General features: G+C 40.2%; 1 protein-coding gene, 1 long non-coding RNA gene and 1 pseudogene across 3 annotated transcripts; 1 reads left to right on the top strand and 2 right to left on the bottom strand.

The window, feature by feature from the left end:
* The first annotated feature begins 465 nt into the window (after window positions 1-465).
* LOC138204636 (receptor activity-modifying protein 1) lies at window positions 466-8,663 on the top strand. Its single transcript, XM_069159995.1, has 7 exons — window positions 466-714; window positions 1,282-1,351; window positions 1,732-1,915; window positions 2,114-2,194; window positions 3,326-3,433; window positions 3,670-3,823; window positions 6,646-8,663. Exons 3-7 carry the CDS (start codon window positions 1,879-1,881, stop codon window positions 6,881-6,883), a joined length of 618 nt encoding a protein of 205 aa, XP_069016096.1. The 5' UTR covers window positions 466-714; window positions 1,282-1,351; window positions 1,732-1,878; the 3' UTR covers window positions 6,884-8,663.
* A 1,146-nt stretch (window positions 8,664-9,809) lies between these two features.
* LOC138204635 (uncharacterized) lies at window positions 9,810-13,629 on the bottom strand. 2 transcript variants are annotated; one of them, XR_011178808.1, is made up of 3 exons: window positions 12,731-13,629; window positions 10,717-10,861; window positions 9,810-10,573 (listed from the first exon to the last, which is right to left on the bottom strand). It is a non-coding gene; the product is annotated as an uncharacterized lncRNA (long non-coding RNA). The 2 variants fall into 2 exon arrangements; XR_011178807.1 differs by lacking the exon at window positions 12,731-13,629 and adding an exon at window positions 11,312-12,062.
* Window positions 13,630-13,769: 140 nt separating this feature from the next.
* Window positions 13,770-17,455, bottom strand: LOC138204634 (UDP-glucuronosyltransferase 1-2 pseudogene; annotated as a pseudogene).
* Window positions 17,456-17,857: the final 402 nt, after the last annotated feature.

The raw sequence follows: 17,857 nt of genomic DNA, 5'->3' as shown, positions 1-17,857 counted from the left end.
AACAACACAAACTTTCCAGGTTTTATTTTGAGGGCCCTCTTCACTGAGTCTTTAGTTCACTTATTCCCCCTCAGCATCACACTTCCTGCAATTATAGGACATCGTTATCTTTATATAAAAAAAAACACGAAAACAAGATATTTCGGATCGTAACACGGGACACGAATGTCCACGTGGATGCGCTACCGTGTCCCTCGATGTCTTTCGGCATGCAGCGGACACCCTGAGCGCCAGAGCAGAGTTTCCTGTCTCCGCACCCTGAGGTGAAAACAAAAGCCACCACAGAAAAGGCTCTGACATCCTGTACATTAAAAACCCAGCGAACAGGAAGTTGTTGTTGTTTTTGTGCTCCTGATCGAGCGTCGAGGCATCTGAGGAAACTTCTCTAAAGTCTAACGGTTTTTGCACAAAATAAGAGGAAATGTGATATTTCTGCGTCCGCGTTATTATCACTGATAACGCAACAGAGGCTTTCTGGGAGGTCACGTGACTTTTGTTTATGTGTTTTATATCTTTTCTGAGCGGACGGCCGCTAAACGAAGGAGGAAATCCCTTAAGAGCTTTTTGTTCAGCGGCCGCCTGCTATCAGCGCCAGCATCGGGACGGTCCTGCTACGATTAGGAGACCTCCAGGAGTGAGGACATACCAGGACTTCCTCCCTCACTCACACACCATATTAAACGCCAAGCTGGAGCTCATCTCGTGTGATTTGTGGTTAGAGGTCACATTAAACATTTCATTGCCGAGTGCTGCGACAGTTTGAACTATTCTATGAACCGTTGGCAGAAATGTTTAAATCAAAGAAAAATATTCTCAGGTTTTAAGGTGGTGAAGTCAAATTTATTTACAGATCCGAGTGAGACTTCCCGTCATATAAACAATCAGTGTCAGAAGTCTTTTTATGTTGACGTAGTCGCCTCCACGAACAGAAACTGTCGAGTGTCAGTTCAAAACAGGAACTAAAAACACACTTAAAGTTGTTTTATTTGTCTAGACAGACATTTTTAATTCTGTTAATTTTATATCTGTATATGTATATTAATAAGACAAGTCTTTGTATTGACATAATATGCAGTATTGGAGTGTCTTCATTGTTATCGTAGGAATTACAGCAAAATTAGACACTTCAATTTTTGAAAATAAATGATTATACATGTTAATTTTAATGCATGTGTTTTTTTTTCATTTGTCACATTATTATTTTTTTTATTATAATGTAATTCTTTTGCGGATGAAACTGACAGAAAAGTTGTATTTTCACATCGTTTCCCACCATTTCAGATCTGACTAATGACGTCACTCCTTTCTTCTTCTTCTTCTGTGGTTTAATTAGTGGCAAATTAGCATCACCGTAAGTGTTTATTTTGATTATTACCAGCTGTCCCTGTCAGTAATTTCTTTGTATAGTCTGATGTTTAAAGCCAATAAACAGTTTTTCTTCTTCATAGGTGCAGCGTTGATTAATGTGACTTTTCCTCTTTGTATTTGTTTTTTCCCCCAAAACTTAATATACTTTAAAAATGTCTAAGCATGATCTCTAATAATGACCGGATCCATTGAGTCAGTATTTTTGCAGCTGTAAAAGTTTTTTTCTGGAGATCCAATCAAACAAACAGATGTGTCTCCTTTCAAATTAAGAGATTTGAAATCCCTCATCCTCCATCTTCACTCATGATTTAACTTTTACTCTCCTCCCTCATCAGCTGTTCTTCTTCTTCTTTTATGGCTCAGCATGTATATCTGGCATCACTCACCATCACCGCACCACCGACCCACTCGTCCCCAGCCTGAGGATCTGAGATAAAGAGGGCGGGGCTTCTTTCTCGGCTCTCAGACGTTCGGGACCCAGCTCGACCTCGGAGGTTCCCGCTGCCCACCATGATCCTCTACCTGCTCTTCCCCGCTCTGGTCCTCGGTACGGATCGGACCTTTACATGCCGGGTTTAGTCGGCATTTCCTGTTCTTTCTTTTTGGATACGCACCATGTTTCCCTGAGTGTGCATTGTTTTCCCAGTTTGTGGGACCGATGAAGGAAAAGCTGCAAACAAAAGGCTGTTGTGTTTCTTTTTTTTTTATGTGCAGGACGTTCACGTGTGACTTTTTATATCCGCAGGTGTTGTCGGATCACAACCCGCCAACATCACAGAGCAAGAGCCGGGCCGAGCTGAGAGGAACCGAACTTTATACGACAACAGTACGTTTATTTTCTTCCTTCAACTAACAAATGTTTTCTTCAGCTCATCAATTAGTTTTTTCATTAATTAATTAACCCTTTAGTCTGGAAAATGGCCCCTTTCCTGCTTTTGTATTAAAGTGTAAGTAACAACAATTAACCTGAACCGGTGAGATGCGACGTGTGGTCCAGGTCCGACCTGTCAAACACCACTACCAAAAAGTGTCTTTCTGTAAATGCATGCACCCCTCTAGTACTACTGCTACAAGGGCTGCACAATTATTCATAATAAAATTGCGACCTCAATTCATGTCTTTATGCGATCTCCCTTTTAAATGGCAACAATTCTGACGCATTTTCATTCGGGACTTCAGCTACATCAAAACAAGCGCTCCTTCTCTCACCTCAACCAATAACAACTCAGCGATACACGATTCAGAGCAGCGGATACAGATAGCAAAGAAAAATTGAGAGACACAAACGAAAGAAAAAAAAGTATCTTCGGTGATTCTTTAAGTTTAAAACAGAGTGTTTCCTTTCTGTTGTCCAGAGGAATCATGACGGCTATCCCGCCGAGTTCCGCCCGCCCGCTGAGAATTGCATGCACCTCGCAGCGCTGCGCACACGGGATCATAAGAGATTCATGACGTCAATTTCCAGCAACAAAAAAAAAAAAATCGGGATTCTCATTTAAGTCAGAATCCTAATCCAGAAACTGCTAATATTCTCTGCAAAATATTTCATTCAACGAGGCTGAACGCACCAAAAACAATGAGCCATTAACGCGATATTAAACAACTAATAGCAATATTTAAAATTTAAAAAATGAAAATACACAGTTTTTACACAGGATTCCTCCTTGGCTGCACCATACTGTCAAATAAGTAAAATGCAATCAGATTCTCTATCAAATCTGGGTAAAATATCATAAAATAGCAAGTTTGAATGCTGCGTCATCGTTCCTAAAGTTAGAAAAGAAATGAAACAAACCACAGTCACAGTGATTCACACCCACAACTTTTGTTTGTAGCAGAGGAAGTTATGAGCACAAGAAAACAAAAAAACAAAAGTGATGATCTGAATGTGTTTGCAGCAGCAGATCTTGCATGTTGACAACGGACTCAAATAAAGCTGGTGAAACTTTGCCCACAGGCACGATACAAGCAAACAACGTGACGTCAAGCTCGTACAAAGAGGAGAATCAGATTGAGGAAGAACTGCAAAGCAACCAAACGTCTGGCGTTATCATGGAGGACGATGGTGAGTAAGAGGAAATGAAATCCTCCGTCCTTATCTGAGGCTTTAAATTTCCTGTTCTTAGCACCAAACTGCACTGAAAACACGCCTGTAAAGTGCATAGTGAGGTATCAGAGATCTAGTTTCACTTTCAGATAAAAAGCCAAAGAGATCACAGATAATTTTCTGTTTAACATGGCGAAATAATAATTTGAGCTTGTGCGCTGTTTTTCTATGTTCGTGTTTTCACTACTTTGCAGAGAGTTTCCAGGAGGAGAAAGAGGAGGTGGCAGGATCGCTGTGCCAGTGGGACCAGCTGGTGCAGTTCAGTCAACACTACTGTGGTGAAGAATTTCACAAGGAAATGCAGACGGTGAGCAAAGAGGACTGGTGCATCCTGGAAAACGTCATCAGGTACATCTGATCTTGAGTGTTTTTTCTATTGTTTTTCTGCGTCTCTAATTTTCTTTAATTCTCGGTTCATTTTAAAGATTCCTCGTGTTATTTTATATTGTATAAAAAAACATTTTCAAAAATCAATTCATCTTTTTAGTCATTTTTCAAGCAAGAATCTATCAAATAAAGGAATTGTCACAGCTTCTACGACCGGTGATGACATTTTCCAAAAGAATTGTCGGTGGCGCTTTCACACGTGACGATCTGTTATCTCATAACATAACCTGATTATGTCTGCAGCATGAGTTACCATGGCGATGTATCCCAGGAAGAAGTGACCCTAAAAAAAAACCTCAGAATTAAATCTGAAGTTATTTTACTAACCACAAATCTTTGTAGTACAAGGCCTCTGGTCTCCAGCAGGTTTAAAGTTAAACTTCAGTTAAACTGGGTCACAGGAGGTTTAAATTAAATTAAACTTCAGTTAAACCGGGTCACAGGAGGATTAAATTAAACTTCAGCTAAACCGAGTCTGCAGCAGGTTTAATTTAAACTTCAGTTAAACTGAGTCACAGGAGGTTTAAGTTGAACTTCAGTTAAACTTAGTCTGCAGCAGGTTTAAATTAAACTTCAGTTAAACTGAGTCTGCAGCAGGTTTAAGTTAAACTTCAGTTAAACTGAGTCACAGGAGGTTTAAGTTAAACTTCAGTTAAACTGAGTCTGCAGCAGGTTTAAGTTAAACTTCAGTTAAACTGAGTCTGCAGCAGGTTTAAGTTAAACAGAGTTTTAACTGGGAGAATTAAAACCACATTTTGCTGCTAAAACTTCTGCCATTTTGACTTAAGTGGGGTTTTTCATGCAGGACTTTTACTTGTTATGAAGTATTTGTACATCTATATTCGCTCTATTGGTACTTTTACTTTATCAAAATACTTTTTCCAGCATCAACAAGGAGATAAAAACATTCAAACCAGAGATCACTCACGTTATTTGAAGTCCGGAAGCCCAGATCTTCCTTTTCTGTCACGAAGTGGTCCATTTCCGTGTCGTATAACAGCCCACTGTTTGTTTGTTTGTTTGTTTGTTTGTTTGTTTGTTTGTTTGTTTGTTTGTTTGTTTGTTTGTTTGTTGACAGAGATCTTCTTTTCCCTCCATCGCTGCTGGCTAACTGGCTAGCTGAGCTAGCTATTAGCAACACCGGGGAAACTAGCTGAGCTCGCGAACTCTCGCGGTCGTTTAAAAGTCTTTTCTGCGAACGTTTTTTTGACCGTCGTTTCTAACTCGCTTCACTCCGCAGCTTCTTCTTCTTCTTCTTCTTCCTCCAGAGGTTTTTAAACAAACTTCACCTGGTTTCCCTTCAAGGTGACCTGACGTAACGCCTCGGGTGTCCCGCTGCAATACCCTTTGTGACCACACACTGAACTCCCATTAGCCACCGTTACAACCCAGAGGGGCGCTGTTTCACTAGTTGAGAATCAGAGCGGGACATGTTTAAAAATGTTCGTCGGAATAGGGGGCGTGGCTTGTACTTTTCCAAACCTATTTTCCTTCCTTTTTGCTTTATACTACATGTAATGCATAAAAGCCGTCCTGACTATAAATATCTTTCTCAAGGTGTACAACCTTACACTGACCTCTTGGCAAAGAGGTTGATTTCTTTCTTTCTTTTCTTTATCTTTATTTCCACTAATACAAAAGTCACTTGTCAGAAAAAAAAATATAAACAAATAATAAAAAATTTAAAAAAATACTATCCAGCTGCTGTACATTACAAACTACAGCACTGAATGTATATTGACTCAGAAATAATCCCCAACAAATACAGATTTGAGTAACTTTTTTTTTTTTTTTTTTTTTTTTAAAGAACTAGAGTCTGTTTAAGGAAACCACTGGACCTCATTTAAAATAATGACACTACATGATTGTGAGCTGATTTTTAAGATTTCCTCAGTAAAAACAAACAAACAATGGACTTGGAAGTGAGAGCAACAGACAGGGTTGGCTTATGTCTGTGAAAGTTTGGTCTCCAACAACTGGAAGTCAGTCTGGGAAATATCCATCACCAGGCCCGGGCTGAGTGGAGCCGGTGCCTCTCAGCCTAAATGTGGTAAATGTGTTTGTGTTCAAACAGGAAGTAGTTTAACCCCAACGGGTCATTTGCATGGGGTCCAACTGAATTTTACAAAATCAGTCTTTCTTTGAATTTATGAAAAGTCGTGAAATATGAAGTAACACAACATTTAAGGCTTTTTAAATTGAACCAATTATGGGTATATTTTCATGCTGAAAATTGAATTTCCTTGTTGTTACGACAGTTAAAACCTCTCAGAATATTCTGTAAATTACATAACATCCTTCTAATTTGCAGCTTACTTGAATAATACAGACTTTTGGTTTGATTAATGAGCAGCTTGTTTCACGTGTAAACAGATTGCAAGTGCCACCTTCCACACACCAGGGGGCGCTGCAGTTAAAAAAGGTTCCTACTTTTTGTGCTTTTGTGTTTTTTGTTACTCCATTTAAATTAAAATATGGCAACAATTTCAGACCAAAACATTTCAGAGTCATTTAATCAGCTGGTTTTCAAGGTTTGCAGCCACAGACTTTATATAAAAAAAGGTTTAAACGAATGATAATTCTGATGGTTATTTTCATATTGAATAAACACTTTGGCGTAAAAAACATTTAAAAAAAAAATCCACAGGAAACATATTTCCTGAAACACAAAGATATTCAAAGAAAAGAAAAAGCATCAAACCCTCACAATCAGGAATAAGAGTTAGTTTCTTTCTTGTTCTTGGTATTGATTAAATAATGCATTAATATTAATTTCTCTGCAGACCCTACAATGAAATGACACACTGCTTGGAGATAGTGGCTCATAAGGTCAACTGCTTCTTCCCAAACCCCGAAATCCAGCAGTTCTTCCTCGCCATCCACTCCAGATACTTCCAGAACTGCACCAAGTCGGAGGAGCTCCTGCTGGAGGACGCTCCTCAGGGGCTGGTGATCGCCCTCACCCTCATCCCTGTCAGCTTCATCCCCGTCCTGGTTTATCTGGTGGTTTGGAAAAGTTAAGTCCAAGCTTAGTCCTGTACTCCAACCCCTCACAGCACATGATGAGCTCCAGAGGCTGATGGGTGTCTATTTACAGGACAGCAGCCATTAACCTGGGAAGGGTTATTTTTTAAGGAAGAGTTTAATGAGAATATTTATACTACTTTCATGTCTGTGTGGCAAATTTTCAGCTGCTGGTTAGTTTAGCTTCACTTTGTCTATAAACTCAGCAAAGTGTTATTTTTACTCCTCAATTTTTGTTTTTGTGCGTAAATAAACAGGATATACATAAATAAACAGGAGTTATTCACAACAGTTCACTTTTATAAATGGTATCAAGCATTATTCAAGTTTTGATTTTTTTTTTTTTGCCATCAATTCACAATAAAAGATGCATTTCAAATATACAATTAGTTAAAAAAAAAAAAAAGTAAACCTGACTTATATGTTTACAAGGTTTTGATGGTGAAAAATGGTTGGAAACTGGTTCAAGTTGGATAAAACATGTAACAAAAAAAAAGTGACGTATAGAAGTCGTTGGTTCCTGTTGGATCGTAAAAGATGCAGAAGATAAGAAGAAGCAGAAGAGGAGGAGGACTCATTAGCACAGAGCCGCCATCTCACACCTCAAAGTGAAATCACAGCCTCCTTCTTCACACCTCCCGATTTAAAATAAAAGTGAAGCTATGACCGAGGCTCTTACAACAATAGTATTCTGCATTTCCTTTCTCGCACATATCAGTGCCAACATGTGTGTTTGGAGCAGATCTCTGCAGCTTCCCCAGCGCTGATCCTCTCTGCAGAGAAACACTATTGTCTTCTGTTATCTCCGAGCCTCAGTCCAACACTGTTGTTGACTCTGAACGTCCTGCTGACAACACAATGCAAAACAAACTGTGGAGGTTCAGGTGTTGGATGACGATGCTGAACCAGAAGTTCTCGCACACCAAAACGGGAGAAAAACGTTTCGATGACAACACAACGGCCCCCTTTCAGGCATATTTCTACCAATTTGTGACCGATTTGACCGAAGAATTGCCTTTTTTTTTTTTTCTTGCTTCTTTTGAATAACTCTTAATTCATAAGGAAAACAACAAAAGATTATACGAATGAAAAGCGTGTTTTTGTGCGGCACAAATATAATTTTGTTTCTACTTTCCTGTCACCTAACAGAGATGTTCCTCACGTCAGACTAGATAGATTTAGGAAATAAAATAGAGGACCTTCGTTGTCATGGTTACAATGATAAACACTCCGTTAAGGTAATCGTTCAAAGTAACGATGACTATTGCTTTGAAACATTTTGGAAATTTCCTCCCATAAAAAATGAGGGACAATTGTTATTATTATTATTATTAATAAACAATGAGTATATATATATATATATACATATATATTTGTAAGTTCAGTTTTTATTCAAAAGTCTTCATTCTTTTATGTCGCATTCGATTTTTGCAGGAGTTTTATGAAGTGGCCACATTGTCTGATGTACTTTATGATGTACAGTCTGATGTACTTTATGATGTACTGTCTGATGTACTTTATGATGTACTTTATGATGTACTGTCTGATGTACTTTATGATGTACTGTCTGATGTACTTTATGATGTACTTTATGATATACTGTCTTATGTACTTTATGATGCACTGTCTGATGTACTTTATGATGTACTTTATGATGTACTGTCTGATGTACTGTATGATGTACTTTATGATGTACTGTATGTGTCTACATTGTGTTAAAGGAGACACTGCCCCCTGCTGGATCAAATTAGATTAAAGTAAATAATTGTTAACGGCACACAAATACATTTCTTTTTATTTTTTTTTTTATTGTTTTTCTTTCTATAACTTTGAGGGTTTTTTTTGGGCCATAACTTCAGAATTCATACGGTAATCATGAAAAAAAGTATCTGACAGGACAAAATTATACAGTGATGTCCTTTTTTTTATATCCAAAAGGTTAAAGGTCAACTTCACTGTAATGATCTGCAGAAAACCGTTTTCTGTCCATTATTCTGCACCATAACTGAGGAACAGAAGTGGAGACCATGACCATCTTTCACATTTAAGTCAGAAGCTGAATGTTTGACACTAATCTAAACTCTGCTGATTGTTTTAATCCTCTGTGCATCCACGTTTTAGGAATCTGTAGCTTTCTTTGCAGCAACTTCCATATTTTAAGCATCGTCAACTGCAGTGTGACTCGTTGCTGGAGGTTCATTTAAACCGTTGAAGGAGCTCCACCAAGTAAGATGAGATGAAGTCATTAACTTTCTAAATGAGGAGCTCTGTATGCCGTTTAAAAAGCCAAACAGTGACATACAGTGGTGCCTTCAATGACTATTGTTCAGGGTGAGATAAGGAAGCATCAAACAGAGCTGACCGTTATTAGAGTATCTCCACTTCTCTGAGGTGAGACGACGGGGAGGTAGAAAGGGCCATAAGAGAGCCGTGGAGTCACTGATGCTGTTAGTCTGCAGCGGTTCTTCTACTGTATGAAACAACCATCAGGACAAACTGCAGAAAACACGACCAGCTGAGATCATCTGAGGTGAGGCCTGATGTCTGCACATCTTTTTATGGTCTGTGCTGTAAATTCATGTGTTTTTAAGTGTTTTCTAAATGCAAAAAATACTCCATTAGAAGTACAAATACTACATGAAAAATGACACAAAAGTATAAAATGAGGGTAATGAAGCATCAGCAGGAAAATATACTTAAAGTATCAAAAGTAAAAGTTGCTGACATACTGATGCTTTTTTTGTGGGATCTAAAATATATATATTTTTAAATGAGTTTTAAGTCTGAAAACACTGAAAAGAGTGAAACAATTACTTCAAACACTCAAATATTATTCTTATAAAAAAAAAAAAATACAACAGTTTAAACTTGCAACATTTCAAGCGTTTATAATTTTATTTAAGCAGAACTGTATGGTCAGAAAAATGTGCTTCAAGTTTCAAAAGTAGAAGAAAAAGTGAAAATAGTACTGAAAGAAAGTTATTAGATTATTACTAATATAAAAAGATGTATTTCCTATGACAAGCATCATATCATATAGGCTGTTTATATGTATGGAAAAATTGTGTGTAAATAAAGTGTTGATCTTTTGCACAAAACCAAAAATATAATATACTACATAATACTACTAAATACACTATAATAAATATACTATCATATTTACTATTATCACCTATAATGTTTTGCATGTAAAATCTTAATCTGTTTGTCATGAAGTACCTAAGAAAGAACATCTGCCCTCAAACTCTGTGTGAATTGTCTAATATGTATTCAGGATAAATAAGCACTAAAGAGACGCTGTTTTATGATACATAACAGGAAAACCACACAGAAACACTTCTGGTGTCTGCGGGTGAAGAAGCAGTTGAAATATTTGTTTTCCTCTTCATTCTGTCTTTGTTTGATGTCTAGACAACTTGATCATCCCACCGAGTCCATGTGGGCTGATTAAGACCAACAAGTAGGGCATTCAGTGTTTTCTAATGAATCCTGACCTGTGGTCCTAAAGAACCCAAAACACAGCGTTAATATGTCATTTCACTGTAAGTTTAATATCTTATATTTATCTTATGAGGGTTTGTTTGGATATAAATTCTAAAGGTTTCGATGTTGTACAGGTAAAGAAAATGGTCGGTCACAAGTGGCTCCCCTGGATTAATAATCCGACACCAGGTTCGACGTTGGCGACTTCAACCAAGCAGGAGCAGGAAATATGTAAGTAATTCAACAACACGTTATTCATAAGAACATATAATCAATAGTTTATAACACTTTATAATGAAGTTGTAAGCAGATATAAGTGTTTAATAATGTAATTTAACAAAACTCACTTTGTTGTAGCTGCAGGTTGCCTGAAGATCAGAAACACAGCGGCCTGCCGTCGCTCCTGTTTGGTCGTCGGCCTCTCGACGTTCTGCTTGTTGCTGCTCGCGAGCTGCGTCGCACTTTCCGTCCTGTGTAGGTACAAGTTTCTGGCTAAAAGTGGGGCGTAAAAACAAAACGAGTAACGTATGAAACGGAAGCTTGTTTTCAGAAAAAAGTTGAAGATTAAAAAAAAAAAAGAGAGAAAATAGTTCAATATCTTGAAAAAGAAAATGCTCGTTGGCTTCGTTGTTTATATGTGTGGAAAATTTTTATGTAAATAAGGTGTTGATCTTTTGCACAAAACCAAAAATATAATTTAACGTATACCTATTATTGAATATTACATTATTACAACATTATACCACTAAATATACTATGATATACCGACTATTATTTATTATAACTATTATTTTCAAAGAGCGTGAATGAATATTTTCTGGCACGTTTTCGTTGATAACTCCGGTGTGTACTTTTTTCAGATGTCACTGAATCAGACGGCTCGCTGGGATGGAAAAGCCTCCTGGACTCCCAGAACATCAGCGGCAGCTACCTCGCGCTTACCAGAGCAAACGACGACGTGAGGAGAGACGACAAAGTCCTGAAGAAGCAGCGCTCCTGGCTGGACGAACGGACCAAACTCCTCAACAAGACCTCGGCCGGCCTCGCGTCCGTTAACTCCGCCTTGAGTTCGGAAAGCAGCGAGTTAACGGAGAAAATCGTGAATCTAACAAACACAAATTTACAGCTTGTGCAAGAATACGAGCGGCTGGTCCGCGTCACGGCAACGCACGAGGAAGAGAAGCTGAACACGTCCGAAACCATCGAACAGCTGGTCGGCTCCAACGCTCGGCGGGAAGAGGAGAAACGACGACTCTCCGAGACGAACGACCTCCTGAGAGACGAGCTGCTTCGGACGAAGGAGGCGAATCGAGAACTGGCGGAAACGAACGACAGCTTCGATAAGAATCTGAGCGAGAAGATCGGAACGGTTTCAAAGATGTCAGAAGACAACGCGAAGCTTCGGGAGACATTATCGAAGCTTCAAGAACAAAACCAGAACCTGAGCACGACGTTGGCGAGAGCAGCAGAGCGGGAGAGGACCAGGACGGAGGAGGTGAAACAGAAGGAGGCCGACGGGCGTTCGGCCAACGAGGCCTACCGCCTTCTCGACCTCTACTGCCCCGTGGTGAACCAGAACACCGACGGTACGCCGCCTACTCAGCAGATCTAAGCATTAACAGCGTAGAAACACATTTACCAGACGGATTATTCTGGATTCAGACCGAACATTGACTTCCTGTCAATAAATCACAAAAACACTAAAACCAATGTGTTAGTCTTTGAGCTTCCCGAAGCCCATTACTTCCAACCAAAGATCTAAATCTTTAAAAACAGAATATAAATAGTTTCACTTTAAGAAGTTTTCTTAAAAAAGCTAAAAGCACATTTTTACAATAATGTTCAAAAATGAGAATCACTGAGCTCAACAAAATTTTGTTCAGACACATACAAATATTTTTACAATTTCTGTAGAAATTCAAAGGTTTTCAAATATAATATAATGTGCATAAAATGATGCAAAATACATCTAAAATATTTTCAGTTAAGTGGTGCGGCCATAAAAACATGGAGTACTTGGAAAAGGATAATATAGATGATATATCGTACAGTTGGACTTGGTGAACTGAGGTTTTTCTCCTCCATGTTAATTTGAATTGTCGCTCTCGACTACTAGTTCACCTCCGTGATATTTCTTCACAGAGCGAATTTGCAGAAAATGTCCCGACAACTGGCGACTGTTTCAGGCCAGGTGCTACTACTTCTCGTCTCGGCTGCTGACCTGGAGCTCCAGCAGAGCCTGGTGCCGGACACAAGGGGGCGACCTCCTCATCGTCAACAGCCAATCAGAGCAGGTAGAGCATGAAAAGGCAGAAGACAACATGTGGCAGCGGGAATCAGTTTGCCAGTATTGAAAATCACCTCTCTTTTCCCGTTGCAGAGCTTCATCTCTGAAACCGGCCACGCTCTGCAGCACAGCAGCGGCAGGCTGTGGATCGGGATGACGGATGCGGAGGTGGAGGGTGAGTGGCGCTGGGTGGACGGCAGCCCAGTCACTTCAAAGGTCCAGTAAGTCAAAGAAAATTGATTCAATCCTTTAAATTTTGGTGTTTGGCTTTTGAAAATCTTTAAAAAAAAAAAAAAAAAAAAGCAACACGTTTGCACCATATTCCCTCAGTGTTGTTTAAATCCTGAATTTCTGCTTTTATGTGAATACTTCTGACATCGGTTGAACATCTTGAAGGTAGAAGTGCTTAAATACGGCTGCTAGGTTATGGTTATGGGAGGGATATTTGCACTCTTTACACATGTATGCACAGAGCTGTATACGTCATCGCCACTTAGCCTTGCTGCTAATTTTTCAGAGTGGTAACTTGTGTTATTGCAACAAAAATAAATCCCCTGCAGCCCAAAAACATTCACCAGTGAGTGCAAGTACATATAAACTTACTGTATATACAGTTTGTCATTTTCTGTGACATTTCGTTGCAGTACTGCAAGTGGCCACTGGGGCAAATTAGCAGCTATCAACACATTTATAGTCTAGTGGTGGTTTTACTTTGAGGATTATATCAGTTTCTTCCACCACTCTTCGTCCAGGTTCTGGCTGAGCAGACCAGGAGTCGGGACCGAGCCCGACGACTGGAAGCTGGACGACCCTCTCGGCGAAGACTGCGGACACATAGACACGAGTGAAAACGCTCTCAGGTCCTGGATGGACGGATCCTGTAAGATACCGCACAGATGGATCTGTGAAAAGAGCATTTAGCACATCTAAAAACACTTTCTTTTCTATTCTTGTGTGGTAAATCAATTGTATGTTTGGTAATTTTCTAGATGTACTATTGAAAATTTGTGCTATTGGTGACAGTCCTATATTTCATTGTGGGGAATAAAGAAGTTTTTTCTCTGATGTATTTTAATAAAATATTTTGTTGTCATGTGAGAATACACATTAAAGCATTTAAACAAAATTTTATTAAAAAATATCAAATCAAAAGAAAGCAGATTAGTAAATTTTTTTATACCTTGTAAAATTTCAGATCTGTAACTGTTTGAGTTAAATAATTAAAAAAAATGTTTTGGTGGCTATTACAGTATTGTTATAGTGTATTACAAATTACACGCACACAGTTTTTATATCAGAATTACACAATTTTCCTTTGAAAATATCTTCAGCTTTGCCACATTTTTTTTAACTTATGTGTGAAAATACATCATTTAAAGGTGAAGGCTGGTGTTATTTAGGATTATCAACTCATGTCTTACAGGCTTAGATACTTACTAAAACAGCTGGGCATTTAATATTCTAGCAAACATCACTCAAATAAGAGGAAAAAGTACATTTGTTGGGGACTATTTTCAGGTGCGGATGAATCCACATGGTGTGCTTGTAAGTTTTTGCAGCAGCGGGATGTCATTCAAAATAAACTGCAGTGTGTTCACGGTAATAAAGGAACATAACAAGGTGCAACAGTGTGGTTCACTGATGTCTTTTTTAATCGTTTTTGAACAACGATGAAGGTCTCAAGCTTTGGACTCTCAGATAGCACCTGTCAGTAGAATCAGTTTTTGTTGGGTTTGGTCATTATAGAACTCCATAATAAGATAATTTGTCCATTATAATTAGTGCTAACCTCATCTGAGGAGTTACTCCTGCTTTGGTTTTCTCCTCCTGCACATTCGAAGGCACAGGAATCGTATGGATCCAACTACCATGGCGGTCAGCATCAACAGGACTGCCAACAAAAAGCAGAAAACATCTACAGAATAATACTCGTACCAGGACATCTTATAGGACTCGGTGATTAAATGTGCAGCTCCTTTGTGCCTCATCACGAACTCGACCCAGTAAACTGCCGTGTCCAGAGGATGCATCGGCTTATCCCGATGGAGAGCAGACAGACGCTTCATGTTGTTTCTGTAGGAGGGATTGTGAAGAACTTCCTGTAGCGTTTCCAGAAAGTTCTGGCTGGTGAGTTGAGTTGCGTCCACCACCTTCCCGGCTCCTCGGGCTTCCACCCTCAAAACGTTCTCGAACTGGTCGAACAGAAGAGGGATGCCTACTATTGGCACCCCGTGGTAGATGGACTCGTAGATCCCGTTGGTGCCACCGTGGGCCACGAAGGCTTTGACCTTTGGATGACCCAACAGGTCGTTCTGAGGCATCCACTTCACCAGCAGGGTGTTGTTCCCCAAATTGTTGGGGCGCTCGCCGGCATGCCTCCATATGACCTTTTGAGGTATTTGGGCGAAAGCGGCAGCGATCTCCGAAGTAATCTCCATAGGTAGACCTTTGACCAGCGTCCCCAAAGACATCAGGATAAAGCCGTGCTCTCCCGAACTCTGAACGAACTCCTCCAGCTCCGACGGTAAAGGTTTAGACGGCTTACACTGGAATCCACCGATGTAGACGATGTTCGGCATGGTGGGCCGAGGGAACTCAAAGACAAAGTCCACCCTCATGAGCCAGATGTCTGCACCTTGAAGAAGGTGATAGAAGCTCACATCTGGACCAAAGTACCTGTCGACCAGTTTATCGTAGTGAGGGCACACTACCAGCTTGTCGATACATGTGTTGAGGAAGTAGTATAACACGTTTGTGATTCTTTCGCCGAAGGTCATCTTGTCAGATGCGGCGTATCCGGATGTCGGAACATATGACGTCGGAGATGGAGCTACCACAAAATGTCCCTCTCCGCTGGTGATCCATCGCACGTTAAAAACTGTTGGCAGCTTCAGTTCATGTGCGATCAGGACTCCTACGGGCAGCCCCGGGTCCAGAAGAACCACGTCGAACTCAGTGTCCTGAATGTTCTGCAACAGAGTCTTGTTCTCAAATATTTCTACCCCCAGCATGCTGGCCTGTTGGTGGATTTTTGACAGAGCGCCAAGCATTTCCCAGTAGAAGTTCACAAAGCCCATTACGGACACCCCGTTTTTCTGGATCGCCAGCATCTTCACCAGGAAGGTCACGAAGAAGTCCTGCTCCTCTATGCTGATGGCTTGGGGTAAGGTGACTGTGATGGAGCGGTAATGCGGGGCGGTTTCTTTGACGTACCAGCTGGTGGCCGTGCGGACCACGGTGACCTCGTGGCCCCTGGCGTGGAGGCTCTCGATCAGCAGGTTCATGTTGACCCAGTGGCTGCCGTCCACCGGGAACACCAGGATCTTCCCACCTTGGACACCAGGACTTTTCAGGAGGAACAAACTCACCACCAGAAGGAGAGACGCTCCCGGGATGCTCCCCATGGATTAACTCTGAGGAAAGGAATAAAACAATCATTTAACCATTCATTTTGTAGTAATAATAGTTGTCAATGCAGATCGGTTAAAAGGGAGCGCTGCACGTTTTCAGACCATCTCTGCAGTAAAAAAATGACGGTGTTGCACAGAGTTGAGCCCAAATAGACGACAAACAGCTGACCTAAGAGTAAGAAACTGGAGCCGGCTCCTCGGCCACCTCCACAAAGGAGACGGTACGAAGTGGTTTGAATGTCGGCAAAAATGTACGTATCAGACTCGCTATTAGTTTAGATGTAAAAATATAGTTCTGAATTTTTAGACCTCTTTAGGCCCCTTTTCTAGTCCAGTGGAGGGTTTGTTCTGACTAATACCTCGGTTTTAATACACGCTCTAATCTCATCATCCGCATTCAGCAGGGACTTTACTAACAAGTCGAAGAACACTGAGACGAAACGAACCGAGCTGTTCACGTTTCCTTCCTTTCAATGTTATTTCTAGAGCTCCAAATCACAACACAACAGGTTCTTAACACAGTAAAGTCTTTACAATATTATAAGGAAAGGAACCCAACAATTCAACAATTTCTATTCAGGACAAAAACTCCCCTTTAAGGGAGGAAAACCTCCAGCAGTGGGAGGGAAAAATGTCCTTTTAACTGGACCAAACCTCCGACAGAACCAGGCTCAGGAGATGTAATAACTTACTTTAAATCACCGAAACAGTGGTGAAACTTTCCTTCAGCCGTCCCAGGACAAGTGGAGCTCAGGGTCTGTGTGGAAAGAAAATTCAAACAGTGATTACGTAAGGAAATGAGGAAAGGGTTGTTTGCGTAATGGTACCTTGGATCAGCTCCATGTGTAGTTTGACAGGTAGGAAAGAGAGCCCCAAACTCTGAAACACACTGTGGAGAATTCAATATAAAAATATAGTTCTGGATTTTAATACCTCTTGAGCCCCGTTTCCTAGATGGTACCTGAGGCTACGGACGTGCACCTGAAACATAGTCGGCGAGAGTGCACGTTCTAAAGAAACATAAAATGTTGCTTAACAAAACAAAGTCCAGACGAGTCCATGTGCCGCCTGAAGCCCGGTGTTACTACCATCTCTAATCTCATCTGCATTCAGCAGCTTACTAACCAGCTGAAAACACAGAGAGGAAAACATGCCCTCAAAGGGTTCAATTTTCTTTTAATGTCAATTGTTGAGAAAGCTAAAAGAGGAATCCCCCTTTGCAGAGTCTCTTTTTCAGAAGTTCTGTTTAAGTTTTTTTTGTGTGTTGCAGAAAAGACATAACGTACCTTAAATCCCTGAAACAGTGCAGAATGTTCTTTTGGCCGTCTTTGTTCAAGTAGTGGAGCTCAGCGTCCGTGTGGGAAAAGAATCCAAACGGCGATTATGGTGTTACATAAGGAAACGAGGGAGGGCTGCATGAGCGGTGGACTTCAGATCAGATATTGTGTAGTTTAACGGAGAGGAAAGGCAAATAGTTTTCCCAGAGAGCCCGCCCTCAAACTGTAACACAATATTCTTTTTACAAATCAGCTGTTCTTACGACCTCGCGGTGAACAATAGAAAACATCTGGCCTGCCGTGACCTGCCGTGACCCGCGGCAGGATATATATATATATATATATATATATACATATATATATATATGTACAGTGGGTACGGAAAGTATTCAGACCCCTTTAAATTTTTCACTCTTTGTTTCATTGCAACCATTTGCGAAAATCAAAAAAGTTCATTTTATTTCTCATTAATGTACACTCAGCACCCCATCTTGACAGAAAAAAACAGAAATGT

The sequence above is a fragment of the Embiotoca jacksoni genome, unplaced genomic scaffold (assembly GCF_022577435.1).
Source record: "Embiotoca jacksoni isolate LCO1_2020_lvr unplaced genomic scaffold, fEmbJac1.0.p SCAF_26, whole genome shotgun sequence".
Classification (NCBI taxonomy): Eukaryota; Metazoa; Chordata; class Actinopteri; family Embiotocidae; genus Embiotoca; species Embiotoca jacksoni.
Note: the sequence above shows the minus strand (reverse complement) of the source record. Positions and strands in the feature narration are given on the sequence as shown.

Coding starts and splice junctions, on each gene's coding strand:
- LOC138204636 (XM_069159995.1), top strand. CDS start 1,879: ATGATCCTCTACCTGCTCTTCCCCGCTCTGGTCCTCG. Junction 3,434..3,669: donor CGTTATCATGGAGGACGATG/GTGAGTAAGAGG, acceptor ACTACTTTGCAG/AGAGTTTCCAGGAGGAGAAA. Junction 3,824..6,645: donor ATCCTGGAAAACGTCATCAG/GTACATCTGATC, acceptor ATTTCTCTGCAG/ACCCTACAATGAAATGACAC.